The sequence below is a fragment of the Gracilinanus agilis genome, chromosome 2, assembly GCF_016433145.1.
Source record: "Gracilinanus agilis isolate LMUSP501 chromosome 2, AgileGrace, whole genome shotgun sequence".
NCBI lineage: Eukaryota > Metazoa > Chordata > Mammalia > Didelphimorphia > Didelphidae > Gracilinanus > Gracilinanus agilis.
In genome coordinates, this window is record NC_058131.1 from 150,218,445 (window position 1) to 150,239,972 (window position 21,528).

Below are 21,528 nucleotides of genomic sequence, written 5' to 3' on the forward strand. Positions count from 1 at the left end.
CCTGTCTATAACTCTCAACTTTTGTTAACTAAAATATATTCAAACTTATCGACTTCAGTTCTCTGAACATCATCAAAAAGATTTATTCAAACTAAAGCAACATCTGCTGAACAAAACTTCAAATCAGAAGAGGTCAGGCCTTTTGGCCTGACCAGGCTATTAAACCATTTGAAGGCTCCTGAATATCAGTTAATTATTTGGAAAATTCAACAACTGTTCATCAACTTAGATTTAACTTAGAAATCCTAGTCCCACTTTCCATCATCAATCCTACTTCCCTTTCACCTATTTATACCAACATTAAACCCATTTACAAAAGAGCCATCTGAAAACCTGTCTTTGATTCTCAAGATTCCCAATAGAGAGTGTCAGTTGAAGAAAGTCATCTGGGTTGTTAGGGAAAATACTTCAAAGTTATTAATCCTCAAATCAATCTCTGAATTAATCACAGTTAGAACAAGTTACCTAAACTAATTAACCTTGTTAAATCTAACACACAAGTTACTAGTTTAGGAATTAAGAGAATTACATCCATCTTCATCAGTTACTTAAGGATTTAGGTAGAACTGATGAGCTGTGTTCACCAATCAACTGATTCTTCAGTTCTAGCTGTGATACCACATGACTGTCAGAAAGTTATCCAATTATTGGAGTAGGAAGATTCAACACACTTCTTAATGAGTCCAACTGAGCTGGAGGTTGACCTTTTGGGATCATTATTTACATTCGTGACCCATTAGGATATACCTCCAGGAAATTATCATAACAGTTTTAGGAAATTATCTTAACATTAGCAAGACAAGGTGAGAATTTACCTTCAGAGCCCAGGATCCACTGGACAAGTTCCCCATGCTAATGAAAGGAAGAAGATGGCCAGAGTGCAGTTGTGATGGTTTGGAAAGATTAAAGGATAGAAAAGTAATCAACCAAAGCACTATGGTTAGTCACAAAGCATCTATTTAGGGCTTACTATGAGCTAGGACTGGCTAAAAGGTAGATCAGCCATCTATGACTGTGTAACTAATCAGAAAATTATTTTCCTTTATCTTATCCCATTCACTGTTAATGAAATGTTTCATAAAAGATCAGTTCTATTCATACAGTGAACTAAGGAAAGAAGAGTTTGTGCCCAAGGCTGGGAAAATGAAAGCAGCCAAGACAAACCTAGGAGGAGCACATGATAAACAGTAACACATATAATAGAAGCTATACAATAAGAAAAAGATTAAATAACCTATGACATTAATATAATGGAAGACAGTAACTCAGTTAAGACTGACAAAAATTAGGAAAGACCTTTCTGAAATAATGTGAAGAGTAAAAGAACCAAAAAAACAAAGTCCACATTAATCACAATCATAGGAAGGAAAATTCACAAAAATGAAAAGCCACTGACCCAGAAATACCATTACTAGGTTTACACCTCAAAGAAATAAAAAGGAAAAGGACCCAGATGCACAAAAATATTTATAGTAGTTGTTTTATGGTAACAACTGGAAACTATAGAGGGTGATCTTCAAATGCAGAATCTGAACTAAGTATGTCATATGAATATAATTGAATTCCTTTAAAATGATGAAAGGAAAGGATTCAAACAAACCTGGTAAGCCTCAGATGAATTAATAGAGGCAAGTGAGAACAAGGAGAACAATTTACACAATAACAACACTGTAAAAAACAAAATGCTTTAAAAGACTTTCTAAGAACTCTGATCAATGCAATGACCAATCAGTATTCCATAGGATTATGAGGACATATGCTACTCATCTTCAGGGAGTTGATAGCCTCAAGAGAGAGAATAAGATATATTTTTCAACAGATGTAACATGTCTTGCTTTATTTTGCATATTTTTAAAGGCTTTGTTTCTTTTTTCAGTAGCCGAGAGAGCAAGAGAGGATGAGGATAGTAGCTTCCCATTCCCAGCCCCGCTCCACAAAGAGGTCATTGCAGCAATTTTTAAATATCCAAAAGAGAAGAAAGTCCTGAAACAATTGCCGACAAGCAGAATAGCTTGGTAGTTAGATATTGAATCTATTACATATTTGAAAAGCAAGCTGTACAAAAGTTTTGAAGTTTCATATACAACCCTATTTTTTCCTATTCTACTATACATATGGAAATGCTCATTTCCTTTGGTGTTTAAGTTTAGAATTTAAGAAAATAGAATTCTTAAAAAAAAGGACAAAATACTGAAAAGTTATGCTATTGAATGTGTTGAAATTAACTAAATTTACAGTTACTGAGCAAACATAGTTGACTATACCAAAATTCAATATTACGTTAGTAATAAACCATTTAATTTAAAAAATAAAAAAGATAAGCAGCTGCTACCCCTAATAGCACTGGGATTCAGTCATACTAGAGGAGCATAAAGAAAGCCATTGATAGTACTAGATCTGAGGTTCAGCTGGTGGGGCCTGCCCTCATACCTGCTTGGATGTTTTGTTTTTCCTTTGCAGTCACAATAAAAGATTTGTTAGAGAACTTTCCATACTGCTACACCTACAGCCAGAACATTCCAGCCAAGGAAACTTGGCAACAACACCTAGCCTCCATGATAATTAGATCATAAAAGTGCCATAGCCCAAATAATATCTCCCATTAAGTGTTTTCTTCTCAATAATGCTGTGATATAGATAGTACAAGTATTATCATTCACACCTTAGGGCTAAAACACCTAAAGCTCAGAGAATTTATATGACCTTCTCAGGGTCACCTGGCTTCTGTTATATAAGCATTAAATTTTAATGGTTGGGCTAAAATATATGAAGATTATAAATAATAGTTGTGGTTACCGATTCAAAGTATTATTGCTCAAAGTTGAAATGGCTTTAATAGCTTTTATTTACAAAAGAGGTGGAAAGAGTGAAAACAGAGAAATACAAAAGGGTAGAGAAGACATTAGCCTATCTTACTAAATATTGCTCTGGTGCTTGACTCAGCCAGGACTTGTTGACCTTCAGCAGGAATTAAACTCTCTCCAGAAGACAGGAAGGGAAAGCCTACTATCCACTCACCCAAGTTCCCTCCAAGATGTAGGTCAAGATGATGACTCAAGCTGAAGATGACTCCTGAGGCTTACTTTCTTCTTGAAGCCCACTTCCTTCTTGGAGTCAACTCCCCTGGCCCCAGAAATTCAGGGCCTTTTATATGGCTTCTTGTCCCTTCCTCTCTTCACAAGGACTAATCACAGCTTCCAAATTGTCCAGCACTGCCCAGGGTGTAGTGTTTGTGGGAATCACTTCTCACCTTTTGGAGTGGTAAATACTCATCAAAAGGGTTCACAGTTTTCTGGCAGATTGAGTTTCTGAGGGTGTAAATTCTCTAAGTGGTTTGGAGCTCCTCCACCTAGTTCAAGTAGGGGTACTTAAGTTATTGTTAACCAAAGTGTTAACTCCAGCCAGGCAAAGAAAATAAAGGATTCCCTTTTTACAAGTATAAACTCAAAGAGAACAAAGAATTCCCTTTTACATTTGGAAAGTAGTCTCCAACCTAGACCTTCTGACTTCAAGTCTAATGTGAAAGCTGTTATTAAAAAAATGTAAGGACCCCTGGGAGGCACTATGGAACTGGGTTTAAATACTACCTTTTATGCTACCCGTATGATTTTAAACAGTTCATTTAACAAGTCAAGACCTTGATTTCACTTGTACAATAAGGAAGTTAGACTAGATGACCCCTAAGGTCTTTTCCAGCTATGATCCAACATACTCCAAAAGATATAGAAGATATCATTTCTACTCAGAAAGCCTCCTTAAATAGTGAGTATGAAGAGAAAAAATATCCCTGAGAGGGTACAAATATGCCAATATATAATTTACTGCAGCAAGATTCCACCTATTAAGATTACAGAATGTTCTTCATCATAGCTTTCCATGTGGTCATAACTTTCTCAAACATTATTTTCCTTTGGTATTAAATTTTCCATGGATAATCTTAGTCCAAAGGTAGCTTTTTAAAAATATACTTACAGAAAATCTATTTTGCTATTAACTTAAGAAAAGTAGATAGTAGAAGAAATTGAGGGAGACAACAAAATGGAATTTAGAAGAAGGAAGTCAATGTTATTTTTTCAAAAGGGAAAAACTCCATTATCAGTTTAATATTTGACCTTTAAATTTTAAGACCTAGTCTCTCCTCCCATATATGACATTAAAAGAGAGGTTTGGAGCCCACAGACTTGACTTATCTTATTCTGAATCCATCTTATATGGTTTTCTGCCCTCCCTACAATGCCTACCTAGCACAATGCCTTACATATAAAATTTAGAACTAAGTGGGACAGCTAGGTGGCTCAGTGGATTGAGAGCCAAGCGTAGAAATGGAGGTCCTTCATTCAAATCTAGCTTCAGACATTATTTAGCAGTGTGACTCCAAGGAGTCACTTAACCTTCACAGCTTAGCCTTACTACTTTTCTGCCTTTGAACCAATACACAGTATTGATTCTAAGATGGAAAGTAAGGATTTACTACTGGGTCTATGTCCCCAAAAATGATAATAAAAAAGGAAAACAACCTACTGGTACCCCAAAAAAATTATAGGAGTTCTTTTTGTGGTGGCAAAGAATTGGAAACTGAGGGGATGTCCATCAGTTAGGGAATGGATAAAGAAATTGTGCTATACATCGGTGAACAGAATATTATTGTGCTAAAAAAACGATAAGTAAGATAATTTCAGAAAAAAAGCTGAAAAGAGCTGCATGAACTGAGGCAGAACAGAACTGAGAGAACATTATACACAGTAGCAGCAATACTGTATGATGAGCAACTGTGAAAACTAGGCTACTCTTAGAAATGCAATGATCTAGGACAGTGATGGGCAAACTACAGCCTGTGGGCCAGATGTGGCCCCTTGAAATGTTCTATCCACCCCTCGACATTATTCCTAATCTGACGAATACATTGAGTAGGATACGATACAATGAAACTTCGAAAGAGTTGCCTTAGAAACAGACTGACAGATGAGTATTTCCTTTCCTTTGGCCTAGGACAATCCTGAAAGACTTATGATGGGGAATGCTATCCACTTCCAGAGAAAGAACTGTTGGAGTTGGATGGATGCTGATCAAAGCATGCTATCTTTCACATCAGTGTATTTACAGTTTTATTTTGAGATTTTATTGCTCTTACAACAATGACCAATATGGAATTGTCTTTTGCACGATAATAAAAAATAAAAAATAAAAATAAAAGGATGATTCCCCAGACACAGATAGGGGAAAAAAAGAAAAAGTTAAAAAGATTTAGAACAAGAAGAAATCTTAAGAAATTATTGTGTCTCAATAGTCTCATTCTGTAGACAAGAAACTTGTACTCTAGAGAGATGAGATGAATTGTCCAAGGTCATATAACTAGTAAATAGCAGAGCAGACATTTAGATCCAGTTCTTTATGCATTCTTTCCAATAAACCATGATACTTTCCTTCCTTAAGGATAAAAGAAGATGGAAAGCAGATCCTATATGAATATACTATACTACAGTGGATAAATGCTGGACTTGGAGGTAGTAAAATCTTAGTACAGATTCTAACTCTGGCATTTAACTATATAAGCAAGCAAGTCATTTAACTTCTCTGAGTCTTAGTTTTCTCATCTGTAAAAAGGGTGTAGAAATGCATGTAGTACCTACTTCAAAAAGCTGTTTAGATTAAAAAATATATAAATACATAAAGCATTTTGCAAACCTTAAAGCATTATGTAAATAGCTATTTTATGTTAATGCAGAAATGACATTACTTTGAATGCTTTTCGCAAACTTTGCCTTAAAAAAAATTCAACTCCAATAACCAAAAAAAAAAAATCACGGGTAATGAGACTAGAAAACCAAATTAAAATAGAGAAGAAAATAATAGATTTAAATCAAAAGGAAAAAGCTTAAGTTAAGCTTTTTTAAAAATCCAAGTTTAAAAAAATGGTACCTAGGGCAGCTGGGTAGCTTAGTGGATTGAGAGTCAGGCCTAGAGACAGGAGGTCCTAGGTTCAAATCTAGCTTCAGACACTTCCCAGCTGTGTGACCCTGGGCAATTCACTTGGCCCCCATTGCCCACCCTTACCACTCTTCCACCAAGGAGCCAATACACAGAAGTTAAGGGTTTAGAAAAAAAATGGTACCTATCCAAAGAGAAGCAGGACTCAACCTTCCTCCTCCATTGGGAGATTCAAAGAGCAGAGAACCACAAATTTGGAGCAGACCTTGAAGACCATCTAGTCTAACCTGTACCTGGCTAAGAATCCTTCCTCCAACAATTTCAGCAAGTAGTCATCTAGTCTTGACCTGAAGATCTCTAGGCAAAAAATAATCTATTTTCTCCTAAGAAAACCCATTCACTTATATGCAGCTATCATTGTTTGAACTACTGAAACTAATAGTAACAAATTTAAGTACAGACACAAATTCATATATGCTAAGAAAAAGAAACATTAAGTGCAAATTAGATTATAAGATAGTAACAAAACCATTTCTTTCAAAATTACTATGGGAACTTTTAAAAAACTAATCTCTTTTCTAGAATCTTTTCCATATTGTATGCTTATAATTTACATAGTTGTAGCAAGTATGATCATTTGGTTTTACTTTCTTCAATCTTCAATTTACTGTCTTAATTCTGAGGCTTCATATGAGCCTCCTATAATAAAATTAATAACAATAATAATAATGATGTTTTAAAGTTTACAATGCTCTTTACATATATTATCTCATTGGAACTTCATAATAACCCTGGGAAGTAGATTAAGTAACCTCTGTAGGGTCCCACAGCTATTAAGTGTCTAAAGTAGGTTTTGAATTCAAGTCTTCTTGAGTCCAACTCCCCACTCTGTACATTATAGCACCTACTTTCCCCACATTTCTTTGTGGTTTTTAAATTTTATATGACATTTCTTACAACAAAATAATATTCCATTATATGCATATATCATAATTAACAGTCATTCTCTGGCCACATAAGTTGTTGCCAACTATTTACTATTAGAAATGATATTGCTATGAATTCTTTTTAAAGAGGATCAGATAAACTACTTGATGTTTTGTATAACTGGGACCTCTCTTCTCACAAAAGAAATGGGAAGTAGAAAAGGAAAAAGAAAAAGGTATATGATTGCAATTTTTAATCCTCCTTAAAAATTCTTTGGGAGCTGATAACCAGGTTTAAGACACATTTTTCCTAGGTGCTGGGATAGAGAATAAATTGGTTTACCAAGAGTAGAAAAAAAGATGACTTAAGAGTAAAACAAGAAAAGGTTACCTAAGCCCTTAAAGAGACACTTTATAGTAGAAGGAAAGAAGGACTCTAGGGATTTGGGTCAAAGAACAGAAAGTCTTAAATGGAGGAATTCCAACCACAGAACTGCCAGAAAGAATCCGAAAACTTCATGCTGGCTCTGGGTAATCCATTCTAAAAGTGAGGGGTAAAGAATATCTGGTATAGCAAGGAGCCAGGACAGCAATTACTTTTAATATAGGGAAAAGTAAAAGGGAAAGATTCTATTCATGTGAGCTCCCATATGAGTTCTACATTTGAAGCTTTGTACTAGTAAGAAAGGCTTTTGATTACTCTCTGGGAAGGTGTCATAAACTGATATTCCTAGGTGCCCTTATATGAAGGCAATTAAGTCAGATTAGTGAGACAGGTAAACTCATGGGACTCCTGGAGAATGCCTAAGTCTCACTTGGATGGGGACAGATGAGTCAGAAAAAAAAAAAAAAGAACCCCACCCCTAATACCCATGAAAATGTAACCTTTGTCCCATCAAGAAAGCTCTGGCATGGGAACCACACAATATAAGACAAGTCCAAAACAAGGCAGTACACAAGGGTCAAATGAGTAATGCTGATTGGTGCCATGCATTTCCTTGCAGAAACAATATCAAGAACTTAAGGGGTAGGGTGGTAGGATAGGTGTGATGGCAAGTCTGCTGGGAAGTAGGGCAATTTATGTATCACTCTAAAGTATACAAAAAGTTTTTTTACATTCATTACCTCATTTGAGTTTCCCAATAGTACTATGAGGAAGATATTGCAATATTATCATCTCCATTTGGCAGCTGAGGAAACTGAGGCATAGGGAAGTTAAATGGCTTGCCCAGGGCACATAATTGTCAGATGCAGGAGTTGAACTCGGGTCTTTCTGGCTCTAAATCCACCATGTGACATATAACAATACTTTCCTCTACCACAACTGTAAAGCATATGAATGGGTGGGGATACTCTTGCCTCTTCACTTTATCTTGAAGTTCCATGTTATTAGATAATCACAAATATCCTCCCATTCCCTATAACATAAAGATTTTGAAAACAGAGACTCTGAACAGTAAAACTGTAACAGTACCACAGTGTTATGATTTTTAAAAATGATGGAAAACATTTTTTACTTTATCAACCCACTGTGAAGCTGGATACCAAAATTAGAAGGACAATGGATTAAAAGTTCATGTGATGGGGCAGCTAGGTGACTCAGTGGATAGAGTCAGGCCTAGAGATAGTAGGCCCTGGGTTCAAATTTGGATTCGAATATATCCTAGCTGTGTGACTCTGGGCAAGTCACTTAACACTAATTGCCTAGCCCTTAGGGTTGTGAAGATGGGATTAACTCTCCCCTAGCTATTTTTAGATTTTAGTCACCAGGAATGTATACACATCCCCCCTTAATCCTTGAGAGGGAGAGGAGGTCTGTGACTCACATGTGCGACAGTGGGTGACAAATCAGAAATGACTTACTGTCCCCTGGGCAGTCCTAAGCAAAGCTAAAACTGTAATTGGTCCACATAAAGCAGAAGGAAGGCACAGGAAGTGATGCCAAAAACTGTCTTTAAAAATGGTGGTAACTTCCTGTGACAAGTTTCTTGCTCCTTTGAACTTGGCCTTGGAGGTGGTCTGGTTTGGGACCTCAGACTGCTGTCTGGTAAGACTGCACTTGTATCTTCCCTTAGGACTACCATGTGGGTGAGTGAAAAGGCTGACTCTTTTTCCTAGCTTTTCTGGAGGTATTAGCCTCTTGGAGGAGGCCTCGTGGCTAGAACCCTTGTTTAATTTACCTGGGGAGGGCCCCCCCTTTGCTGGGGCCTCTGAAGCCCTGCCTGGTTCAGACTGGGCCATTAGTTGGTTAAAAATTATGAATGTTAAAAATAAACAACAAAATAAAACCGGTAGCAATTCAGACAGTGGTACCACCTTAGGGAACTTTACCATAAATGAATATTTTGAAATTGACACCCACTTGATGTTAACTTCACATTCCTCTGTAATTTGAATTTTGGAATGACCTATTTTTCCTGAAATCATCAAATTCAAAGCCAGCATTTCTAAATCATCTCTTTGTTGCCTCTGTGACATTATACATTTAGCTGGCAAAATATTTCCCAGAATAAAAAAAGTGAATATATTATAGGATCTACAATCTTAGAGTTAGAAGGCTTCAATTTTGAAAGGTCATGTAGTCAATCAATCCACAAATATTTATTAGCACCTATTATGTTCCTGGAACTATGTTAGACCCTGAGGATGCAAATACACAAATACCAAATAATCCCTGCCCCCAAAACCCCTTTATTTTATAAATAAAGAAACTGGGGCTGAGAGACATTAAATTACTCATCCAGGGGCAGAAAGCTAATGTCTTGAAACTAGAATTAGTCTCAAAATAGTGAGCCAACTGTTTATGGACTTAAGTAGAAATCTTTTTTTGTTTTCTGCCAGGTGGAATAAAACCTGTTCTGAAACAAAGAAAGGTAAATGAAGCAAGAAGAGACAGTTTCCTATTTAAGTTCTGGCCCTCACTCAATTACTGCTTTGCTTTTATCATATGAAGAAAGCCTCCTTTTTTTATGTTTGGATACCAACTACATTTTGGCTTGAACATATTTTGTCCAAGAAAAAACTTGACCAAAAAAATTAGTAGTTAATAATTTCCCTGTTGTTAAAAAAAAGTTCTTAATGATTAACCATATTCTTCAGTTTTCATAATGAAAAGCTACTTTCTGAGTTCTTGGGTTCAAAGCTGGAAGGGGCATTAAAAAGCTATTAGCCTGGGGCAGCTGGGTAGCTCAGTGGAGTGAGAGTCAGGCCTAGAGACAGGAGGTCCTAGGTTCAAACCTAGCTGTGTGACCCTGGGCAAGTCACTTGACCCCCATTGCCCACCCTTACTAATCTTCCACCTATGAGACAATACACCGAAGTACTAAGGTTTAAAAAAAAAAAAAAAAAAAAAGCTATTAGCCAAACCCCCTAAAGAAACTCCACTGGGAGATCAAGAGACCTGTCCAAGGTCACAAGGTACAATGAGGATTAAAATCTAAATCTCTGACTATCTGGGGCAGGGGTCGGCAACCTTTTTGGCAGTGAGATCCATAAACGCCACATTTTTTAAAATGTAATTTCGTGAGAGCCATACAGTGCTCACAGTGCGCACTCCTGTAACAGCGCCTGAAAAAAAAATTGACTTTATGGCTCCTGCAGAAAGAGCCATATCTGGCCCTCAAAAGAGCCAGATGTGGAGAGTCATACATTGCCTATCTCTGATCTAGGGAGTACTCTTTCCATACAAATAGACTGTTCATAATGAAACTTTCACTGTGAACTGTCCGGAATTTATAGACTAACATTCTTGAAACATCGTTTTCAACCTGGCATATTTCTGTTAGCAAAATTCAAGATGGACCTGGGAAATTCTCCATTTCAATGTTCACAATACATTCTGCTTTGGGAAAAGATTAATTCTGTGACTATAAGACTTCTAAACCCCAAATAACTATAATATAGCCAGTAAAAATAAAAGTGAAGGGGAAATTTATTCTACCTATGGACTCACCTTTTCTCTCAGGTATTCTGTTAGTTGGCACTTTAATGCCTAACTGGCAGCCACCACTGTTTTGGTTTTGGTTTTTATCCTTACTTTCTATCTTAATAACAACTCTAAGACAGAAAGGGAAGACAAACAAGGGTTAAGTGACTTGGCCAGGGTCACACATAGATAGGAAGGGTCTGAGACTAGAGTTGAACTCAAGTCTTCCCAACTGACTCCAGGCCTGGCACTCTGTGCACTTTGCTTCCCAGCTGCCCCCCACCCCTTAGTTTGCCCTATCTCGAATTGTTCCTTTTTTCTCAAGCATGGAAAGAGTTTCTCAAATCTCAAATCAATAAATGTATTCTCTGTAGTGCTTTAGGTGGGGATGAAAGTATTTTATGTACCCAGTCTTTGCATTCAATCTAGTTCGGAATTCATTCAAGGGACCCTTGATTGGTTTTAAAACTATAGCTTATCAGTACAAAGAGATAAGACTCACTTGATTAGTAGTCTATGATTAAACATCTTTTCTGGGCTTGATCTATCAATTAGCAATTCCCCTTACTGTCACAGGGAAGGGAACTGAATAAAAAACAATTGTTTAGCAGAAGTCTAATTAAAGTCCCATTAGTCTAATCTAAGTCCCATTAAAAGTCTAGTGGTGGAAGGCAAATCCAATGTTTAAAATAATATTTTGATATTCTCTATGGATGTCATTTATCCAGTTTTCTCCTGTGGGCCCTGCCTTTCCCCCCTCCTCTCTTTTCATCTCACTAGCAAATCAAATGAACTATCAGCAATATGTACAGCTTAGAACTAGGGAAAGCTTAACTTTAGAATGACCCAATTTCTACCTTTAAATATGTTTCCTTATATGATTTTTTTTCCTCTTAGGTTTTGGCAGTGAGAATGCTTGTCTCTTTTTTTAAAGGGAAGCAGCATTTCAGTTTTTCAAAAGACCAAAGTTGTTAAACTGTTGCTTAAGCACAAGAGTTCTTAGTCTTTTTTTATGCCAGAAACCCCCTGAGGAAAGTCTGGTGAAGCTAAGGAGCCCTCTTAGGGTTTAAATGCATAAAATAAAATACATAGGATCACAAAGAGAGTCAGTTATATTGAAATACAGCTACAAATATTTTAAAAAGACAAATTAAAGTATCTTAGATCAGGAATATCTGCTTAAAAGGCTGACAATGAGAAAAAAATATTTTTAAAAATTTTATTTATAAGAATTTCCCTTTGTCTTTTAGATCTAGACAAAGCTTTTTATGGTTATCAAACCAAAGTCTGTTATCATGCGCAGGAGATTTCATTGGTGATTAAAAAGAAAAGACAGGGTCCCCTCCCCCTTTTATAATCATCTTATTTCCTTCCCTAAAACAATGTTCACATAGTTAGAACTAACTTATTCTCAGTTCTTTCATTTTACTATAAAGTTGTCTGGGACCAGTCTCTCCAAATGCTCAATGAAGCTGATGTCTAAGGTAGATTTCATCTAAGTTCAGGGACAAGTTCAGGAGATTTCTTTAAAGCTTGTTTTTTTCTCTGGTTGTTAAAAAAAAAAATGTTTGCCTTTAATTGCTATGGAAGGCTAAGTTTCCAGAATTCTTGAACTGCCACATTCCTCAGACTAAAGAGTCTGATTTCAGGTAATCCATATGCAAAAAGGGATACTATTCAGAACTCTTTCAGAACACAGAATTTCTATCATAAATTAAGGTTTCCAAGGATTCCAGAAAACTGCTTCAACATCATTTGGGATTATAAAAGCTAACATTTGTATCTAAACCCCCAACCTATCAGTTAACCACATTCATAGTGAAATGAGATGGAAACCACATGTGGCACGGGAAGAGAAACCACTTAGCTAAGGAAAAATGTCTGGTATATGTTTAGTTAGCAAAAAAGCTAAGGGGTTTTTTGTTGATGATTTTGTAGGCCTCAAATAACTCTTCTCCAATTCCTGGAGATCAAGGGGGTCACCATATTTAGAAAAGCTCTGAAATTCTGTCCTTGCAACAATAAAGCTAAAAACAGAGTTTTTTTGTTTGTTTGTTTTCTTGTTTCAGTGTTAATACAGGGGAAAATTTACAATGGATTTCAACATAAAATAATCAGGTTTGGGGGGGTTCATTTGTTTTTTTTTCTAATGAGGAAACTGAGGCCCAAAAGGTGATTTAATCACAGTTAAATATAGAACCCAAGTCTTCTGACAACAAGGTCCAGAGCTCATTCTATTCTAAGTGGTAGCCTAAACATTATTATGCATTCTTCATAGAAAAGCAGCTGAGGCAATGGTGGAAAGTACACAGAATTTGAAATCAGAGGAGCTGGCTTTAGGTAAGGAAAGACTCTAGTAATTTTAATTATCTATAGGTGGAAGGCACTGCCTCAGGTGGTAATGGGTTCTCCTTCACTGGAGGCTTCAAAATACTATTTACATATCATTTTAATGTTCACAAAACACTTTCCATAAATTATCTCATCTAAGGTAGCTATTATTAATCCAGCTTTAAAAGTGAGGAAGGTGAGCATGAGGAAAGTTAATCGAGTTGCTTGATGCTTAGCACTTGTACCTGGCTGCCTGAAATAGCAATTGTCAGAGGCAAGACTTAATCAAAGTCTTGTTTAACATCAAGTCTGGCATGCTGAAAGTCTTTCTTTAAAAGCAAATGTATGATGGAGCAGTTAGGTGACTCAGTATACAGATAGCCTGAAAATGGGAGGTCCTAGGTTCAGATTTAAAGTTAGATGCCTCTTAGTTTTGTGACCCTGGGCAAGTCATTTAATCCTAGTAGTCAAGCCCATAGGATACTTATTGATTCTAAAGGAAAGGAAGGGCTTTTTGTTTTCCCCAAAAGGCAAACTTATACATGATGGCAAAGGGATTCTAATTTAGGTACAGGTTAGATTTGAGCCTCTTAGAGTTTGTTATTCTGTAAATATTCTGTATGTTTCAACTCTGCTACCTATTTTTTACAAGCTTGTTAAAATCATGAAATTTCTTTGGGCCTCAGTTTCATCATATGTAAAATGAGAGGACTGGGCTAAGATGATCTCTAATGTCCAGATTCTAAGAGTGGTTAGTTACATATGCTCTGCTCCCGGGCAGTTATAACTATCTCAAATAACTTCTCATTTAACTATATTCTCTTATTCATATCTGAAGAATAACTCTATCTAAAGTGATTTGATACTGGTCTCCAAAACTCCCCCTGGACAGCCCGGGGCTAAATTACAGATAGGAAAGAAGTTAGGGGAAGTTGTATGTGTCTGCCTGAACTGTCTAGTGGTCACTATGAGAACTCTGGCTTTTTTTTAAGGCGGATTCTGCCCGAGATTTACCTTTTGGAGTTCTTCGTCCTCAGTTATAAAAGGGTTGGTGGGGAGGGGGGCGCGAGATGGATAGAGGGAGAGAAAAGAAATGCTTCTCATCCCTTCCTCACCTCACAAGGACGTGAGCGTGCTCCCTATTTACTGCTGTGACGTTGAGCAAACTATTTAAGTATTCTGGACCTCCGTTTCCTTATCTGTAAGATGAAAGGGTTAAACTATAACTTTGAAGACCTCTCCTTACTTTAAATCTATGATCCTAAAGACAAAGATCACCCGTGGGAAATTCTGGGCGCTCCGGGGAAGATGCTATCAGGTGAGTCAGTTTTTAAAGCAAAGAAGCAAAAGAACCCTAGGCGCTCCTCTGGATCTAGCTCTTGGAGTCAAAAGGCTGCCTACCGCCCTGAGTTCCCACAACGGGAGTGGAAGAGAGGGCACAAGAGGTGGCGAGGGATCTGGGGTTGGGGGGGGAGTGGTGCATTCATTCAACCAATAAGGATTTTATTAAGTGCCTATAGAGTGCCAAGTATCCTACTGGATCCCAAATGCAAAAGTAAGTGGAAAGGAAGGGAAACAAAGTTCCGGGAGTAGCCTGGAGTCGTTTGCAAACAAAAGCACGCCTGTGCTCGTGTACATACATACATACACATACGCACTCACGCAGACAAGAGCACACATACAGGCAAAGCGCGCTCCTTCCCAGCCCCGGGCCCCAGCTCCACACCTGGACCTGGAGCCAGAGCCAGACCGCCGCGCAGGAATCCCTGCACTCACCTCCTCCAGAGATTGGCGTGAGGATGAGGTGGATGAGAAGAAGCAGTCCCTGGCGCCTCCCCGCCAGCTCCATAGCTGCGCTGCTTCCCTCCAGGCCAACCAAAAAGAAAGAACTGCAACGACTGACCTGACCAGGGGCTCACAGCTGGACAGGCCCCTCGGCCGTGCACTGGCGTTGTGATAGAGGTATCAGAGAAGATCCAGGCCAGTCATCTTCACTCCCTACTAAATCTCCTATCTTCACTCCCCCCTTAAACCACCCACTCCCGCTCCAGTCCACTCGGGGTAGGGAACCCTGAGCGCCTGCGGCAAGCAGCCAGACTGGAGCCACAGGTTTAGACTCTTGTCTTTGCTGCTGGCATCCAAAAACCTGCCCGAGCTATCACTGAGCATGCCCAGTTCGGAGGCTGCAGCTCCTACTCTGCAGACAGCCACCTAGGAGTTTGAAAGTCCAGAGGAGGGGGTGGCGGGGCAGAGGAAACGGGGCGGGGAAGAGGGCCGAGCATCAGCGGAGGGGCTGGCGCTGAGCCTCAGCAGGGTGGGAGCAGAGCAAGCTGAGGGCCATACGGAAGATTTCACCCGGGTAAATCAGGGTCAGCGCCACCATTTGGTTTTTTTTGGCCAAAGGATAAATACTGTAGCTGGACTCTGACCTCCTTCGAAGCTCTCAGTCCAGACATAGCATCCAGATCTATTTTAAGGGAGGAAAAAGAAAAGTAATTTTTTTTTCCTTCCACAAGAATATTTTTTAAAATATTTATTCACTTGTTATAGATTGAGAATTCTTTTGAGAGCAAGGTTAGTCTTTTACGTTCCTTTGTATACAGAGTACTTAAGCACAGTGCCTGGCATGTAGCAGGAGATTAAAGCATGCTTATTTACTTGATATGGCACAGTGATAGGTACAGGGACAGGAAGAATATGAAGACACAACATCAGGGAGCTAGGTGTCATGGGAAGAACACACCTTGAATTCGGAGTTGGGATGATGCTTTTGCTACTTGTTTCTGTCCATCTGAAGCCAAGACACATCTTCAGAACCTCAGTTTCCTCTCTATAAAATGAAAGATTTGGATTAGATGGCTCCTTCCACCTCTAAATCCCATTCTCTTACAACCAATGTAGGTGAGGAGCTAAGATACATGAAAATGTAACATGAATAATTAATATAAAGAGAGGGAGGCAAATAATGATTAAGAGTAAATAGAAATTATATATAGTTAGCTAAGTGGTGCAATGGATAAAGGACCAGATCTAGAGTCAGGAAAACCCAAGTTCAAATCACACTTGCCAGCTGTGTGACCTTGATTAAGTCACTAAACCTCAGTTAATTCAGTTTCCCAGTAAAACTGGGATAATAATAGCACTTGCTTCACAGGATTGTGGTAAAGACCAAATGAGATGATGCAGTTTAAAATCATGTTAAAGAAGGAAAGAAAGATGAAAACAAAAATGTTTTATATTATCTAATTTGATCTTCAGAATGATTCCATGAATTACATAAGAGTCTCTAGTTATTTATAAGGAAACTGAATCTCAGAGAACTTGGAAGGTTAAGATCACACAGTTAGGCAAAGGTTAAAAACAGAGATTTAAAACCAAAAAGAATCATCCTACTTTTCACATCTTCTCAAATATTATTCTTTTCCACTCTATAATCTATATACATTGTCCTACTTACTGCTACTTGGATACAATATTCCACCATCTCTGCATCTTTGCCCTGGCTGTCCCACTAACCTGCATGTTCTCCTTCACACATCACTTCTTAGTTTCTCTGGATTCTTTCAAGACTCAATCAAATGCTTCCTGTTACAGAAGACTTACAACAGTCTCTCCAACTGCTAGTGGATTCTCCTCTAGATTACCTTCCATTTATTCTGTATATATCTTGTATGCATGTGGTCTACCCCATTAGTATGGGCCCTTCTTACCCCAAGAATTTGTATAGTCATTTAGTCATGTCCAACTCTTCATGACCTCATGGACCAGAGTGGTTCATGGAGTGTTCTTGGCAAGGATACTAAAGTGTTTTGCATTTTCTTCTCTAGTGGATCCATTTATCAGTCAGTCAAAAGTTAAGTAACTTGTTCAGAAGTCTAGAAAGACTCTGAGGTCAGATTTGAACTCATGTCAAGAGGCAGCTGTGGCTATAGTCAGGAAAGATCAGAGTTTAAATCTAGCCTCAGATAATTCATAGCTGTGTGACCTTGGGCAAGTCCAATTGCCTGACAAAAGGATCCAATAGAGAAGGAAATGGTAAACCTCTCCAGTATTCTTACCAAGAAAACTTCATGAACCGCTCTGGACCATGGGGTCATGAAGAGTTGGACCTGACAACAAATTCTTAAGAACAAAAACTACATTTCTCCCACCCCTTTCTTTATATCCCCAGCACTTAGCAGTGTACCTGACACATACTAAATGTTTCATAAATAATTGTCAAATGACTTGCCATAGAAGGAAACTGAGGCACAGAAAACCCAAATGACTTGATCAGATCCTCATACTCCAAATGCAGCACCAGGTCCAGAGCTTTTTCCCACTATACTACTCTGCTTCTCAAGCTACCATCTTTTATTTTCAGAACTGTTACTTTAAAATGTTGTGAATACCAAAAAACACAAAATTGGATGATGAAATATTGTAAATAAAAGGGCACTGCACCAGAGACCTAGCATCAGATCCAAGCTCTGTTAGGAGATTTACTGTTTACCATTTACTGTTAGGAGATGACCCTGGGCAAGGTTACCTCTCTTTGCCTCTGACTCCTCATCTATCAAATGCTGAAAGGGAATGTGGACTAGATCTCAAAGGTATCTTTCACTCCAACTTTCTTAGATTCTGAGTATTCTTTAAACCCTCTATAGTACTATATGTCATACTTTCCAACTTAGGATTCATTCTTTTAAAAAAATCAATTCGATCATTTAAAACATTTGCATTTCTAAAAAAAGGCACAGCAAGACATTATAGTAAAGACAATGGCATTATCCTTTTGCTTTCAAGTGCAGCTTGAACTTCCTCAGAGTAGATATTGTTTGTTTTACTTTTGGTTCTGAATTTACAGTACTAGACTCATACTAAGTATTTAATTAATGCTTTATAATTCATTGATAGAAAAGATGAAGAAAGAGAAGTTTAAATGCCAACTTGGCTTGACCATAGAAAGCTAATAAGTAAAAGGGAAATAGTTCAAAATTTGAAATTCAGGACAGATCACTCAGTAGTACAAACCAAAACCACAAAAGCGTGAATGGTCCTGGAGTCTCCATCTAGAACTGGATCAGGAAAGAAGATGAAGCTTTTTAGAGATGCAAAGGTAAATAAAGTTAATGGAAAAATTCTTTAATTACAGAAAGCAGAAGTGTCAATATTATTAAGGAAACATGACAACTGAATTTTTAAAGTGATAAATGTCTTTATGAAAAAATTCAGCTGCAGTAATTTAATAAATGTTGCTTATAATGAGAAGGCTAAAGAAGGACAGGAAAGAAACTGAATAGATTTATATCAAAAGAAAAAAAAACTTAAAGCAACTAAGAGGATGATATAGATTCTCTTTTCCTATAAATAAAGAAAATGTGTTACTTGGCTTCAAATCCTGGTTCTTTAATTAATTGCCTGTATGTTACACAACAGTCAAAAGACTATACATTGTAGAATTACATCGATAGAGGGAGTTCTCTCACAGAGAATTTTAAATTAAAACTCTGCTTGTAGCACTGATCAGATATTTTGGTTGGAAGAGTGGGGAGGTGACAGGAAAGGTTATTTCCATTATAGGTTAGACTCCCTCCTTGTACAAGACTCCCAGGGACAGGTTCTATTTGTGAACCAAGCAACAAACAACCTAGGAATGCTTTCAGAGAGGACTTGTACACACGTGCAAAAGATTGGAGGCTTATATTTAAGTCTTTAATGTGCAAACAATCAGAGCTTAGAATCTCCTCCATCCCACTCTCAACCTTCAAGCCTTTTTAGGAGAACTGGAATCCTATTACTAGGGCATCCATATTTTAGGAATTATTTAGAAAACAACTCCTTTAGAATTGTGATTATAACGACCAGTACTCACCAGAGTTTGGCTACTAATGAACACATATTTGAGAACTAGAATACAATTGAAGTGTATTACTAGGCCTCCAAGTTGAACAAGACTGAAAAATGACTGAACAACAAAAGCCAAGTCTCCCCGGTAAACACACAATAAAAGAAGCTACATATATTTTCACATATAATCCTCTTTTTCTGTCTTTTCTATATGAAAAGGTGCATGTTTGTTGGTGTTTCCAGAGTTAAAAACATGTACACACACACACACCCCTTTCCACCAGCACAGTATAAAAGCTGATATTTTAAGATCATCTCCTTAGATCGATCATAGAGAGACTATAAATGACTTTAGGAAGTATCACAAAGAGTTAGAAGGAACCTCATCAACTATAAATTCCAATCCATAGATGAAGGAATCTTCAGTATGAAGGAATACTTCAGATGAAGTATTCATCTAGCTGGGTGGTTCAGTAAATACAGTACCAGGCCTAGAATCAGAAAGACTAATCTTCACGAGTTCAAATCTGGCCTCAAGTAATTACTAGAATACCACTACCAGGTCTGTATCCCAAAGAGATTAAAAAAAAAAAAGTGGGGGTGGGGAAGGACCTGCTTGTACAAAAATATTTATAGTTGCTCTTTTTATGATAACAAAGAATTGAAAATTGGAGGGATGTCCATCCACTGGGGAATGGATAAACAAATTGTGGTCTATGATGGTAATGGAATACTATTGTGCTATAAGGAATGATTTCAGAAAGAGCCAGATTTATATGAACTGATGCAGTGAGATAAGTAGAACCAGGAAAACAATATATATAGTAACAGCAATATTAACCTTGTTTACCTCAGTCTCCTTGTCTATAAAATGAGCTGCAGAAAAAAATGGCAAACCACTCAATTACCTTTGCCAAGAAAACAGTCTCATGAAGAGTTAAACTTAACTGGAAAATAACTGCACAACAACACTTATCTAGCTTCTGCTTGAACGTCTCCAAGGAAAAGGTAATCCCTGCTTCTCAAGGCAAACCACCCATTCTCTTTTAGGACAGCTCAAACTGTAAGGAAGTTTGTCTTGACTCCAAGCCTGTTTGCATCTTCTGTCCAATGATTCTGATTCTACCTTACTAGGTTGAAGAGAATGGGCCTAATCTCTCTTCTACATGTAGCCTTTCAAATACTTAAATGTAGTTATCATGTCCTCACTGTCTTCTTTTCTCTAGGCTATACATGCCTAGTTCCCTTAGCCAGTCTTCATTATGTCTTAAACTCAAGGACCCTCACCATCCTAGCTGCATTCTTCTGTATCTTGTCCAGTTTATCAATGTCCTTCTTCTTTTTCTTCTTTTTCTTCTTCAGAAAGAAAGAAAGGAAGGAAGGAAGGAAGGAAGGAAGGAAGGAAGGAAGGAAGGAAGGAAGAAAAAGAAAATCTCTTACCTTGTCTCTTAGGAATCAATACTAATTATCAGTTCCAAGATAGAAGAATTGTAAAGGCTTGGCAATTGGGATCAAGTGACTTGCCCAGGGTCATACAGCTAGGAAGTATCTGAGGCCAGATTTAACCCAGCACATCTCATCTTCAGGTTTGGCTGTCTATCCACTGAGCAACCTATCTGCCCCATCAATGTTCTTCTTAATCTGTGACACCGAGACTGAGTGAAATGCTCTAAAAAAGATCTGATGAAAGCAGAGTACAATGAGATCATCATCTACCATTCCTGAAAACTACATCCCCCTTAATAAAGCCCAAAGTCACATTAGCATTTTTTTCTTGAACCACATTACACTGTGACTCGGGTAGTTTGCAGTCCATTAAACCCTCAGACTCTTTTCAGGTTGCCTTCTAACCATCCCTCCCCCATATACTTGTCAAATGGATTTTTTTGGTTACCTAATAAAGCTAGCATTTATATAGAGTTTTAAGGTTTGTAACATACTTTACAAACATTTCATTTTATTCTCACCACAACCTTAGGAAATAGATGTTATTATTATCCTTATTTTACTGATAAAGAAACAGACTGAGAGAGATTAAGTTTCATACAGCTATTAAGTATCTTAGGCCAGATTTGAACTCAAGAATTCCTGATTCCAGGTTCAAAGTTTTACCCACTGTGTCATCTAGTTGCCTTTTTTCCAGACTTTAAATATGTCCCAATGAATTTTCATCTTATCAGATTCAACCAAATACTCTAAAAAAATCAAGATGCTTTTGGATCTTGAACAGTCAGTGAATGTGCTAGCTATTCATCCCAGATTTGTGACATTTGCAAATTTGGTCAACATGCCATCTGTGACTTTATCTAAGACCTTAATAAGAATTTTAAACTACTGAGAGTCAAGCTCAGATCCCTGAAGCACTCTTTTGGAGACTTTCTCCCATATTGACATTGAACCACTAATCATTTTTTGAGTCTGGTCATCCAGCGTAAACGAATCTTTCTGACTTATTATTTAATTTATATTTCTCCATCCTTTCTGCAAGAAATAGTATGAGATAATTTTTCCAAAGCTTGCTAAAATCTAAGTTAAACTCTATCCACTGCATTTCCTTAATCTTTTAGCTTAATAATCCTATACAAAAAG

The 21,528-nt window shown here is 37.6% G+C and overlaps 1 protein-coding gene across 1 annotated transcript in view; it reads right to left on the bottom strand.

Annotated features, from left to right (window-relative positions):
- The window catches only part of MERTK (MER proto-oncogene, tyrosine kinase), a 122,313-nt gene extending 107,354 nt beyond the window's left edge, over nucleotides 1–14,959 (bottom strand). The window contains exon 1 of the mRNA XM_044659507.1: nucleotides 14,887–14,959. Coding sequence (XP_044515442.1) covers nucleotides 14,887–14,959 — 73 coding nt within the window. The remainder of the gene's footprint in view (nucleotides 1–14,886) is intronic.
- Between the last annotated feature and the right edge of the window lie 6,569 nt (nucleotides 14,960–21,528).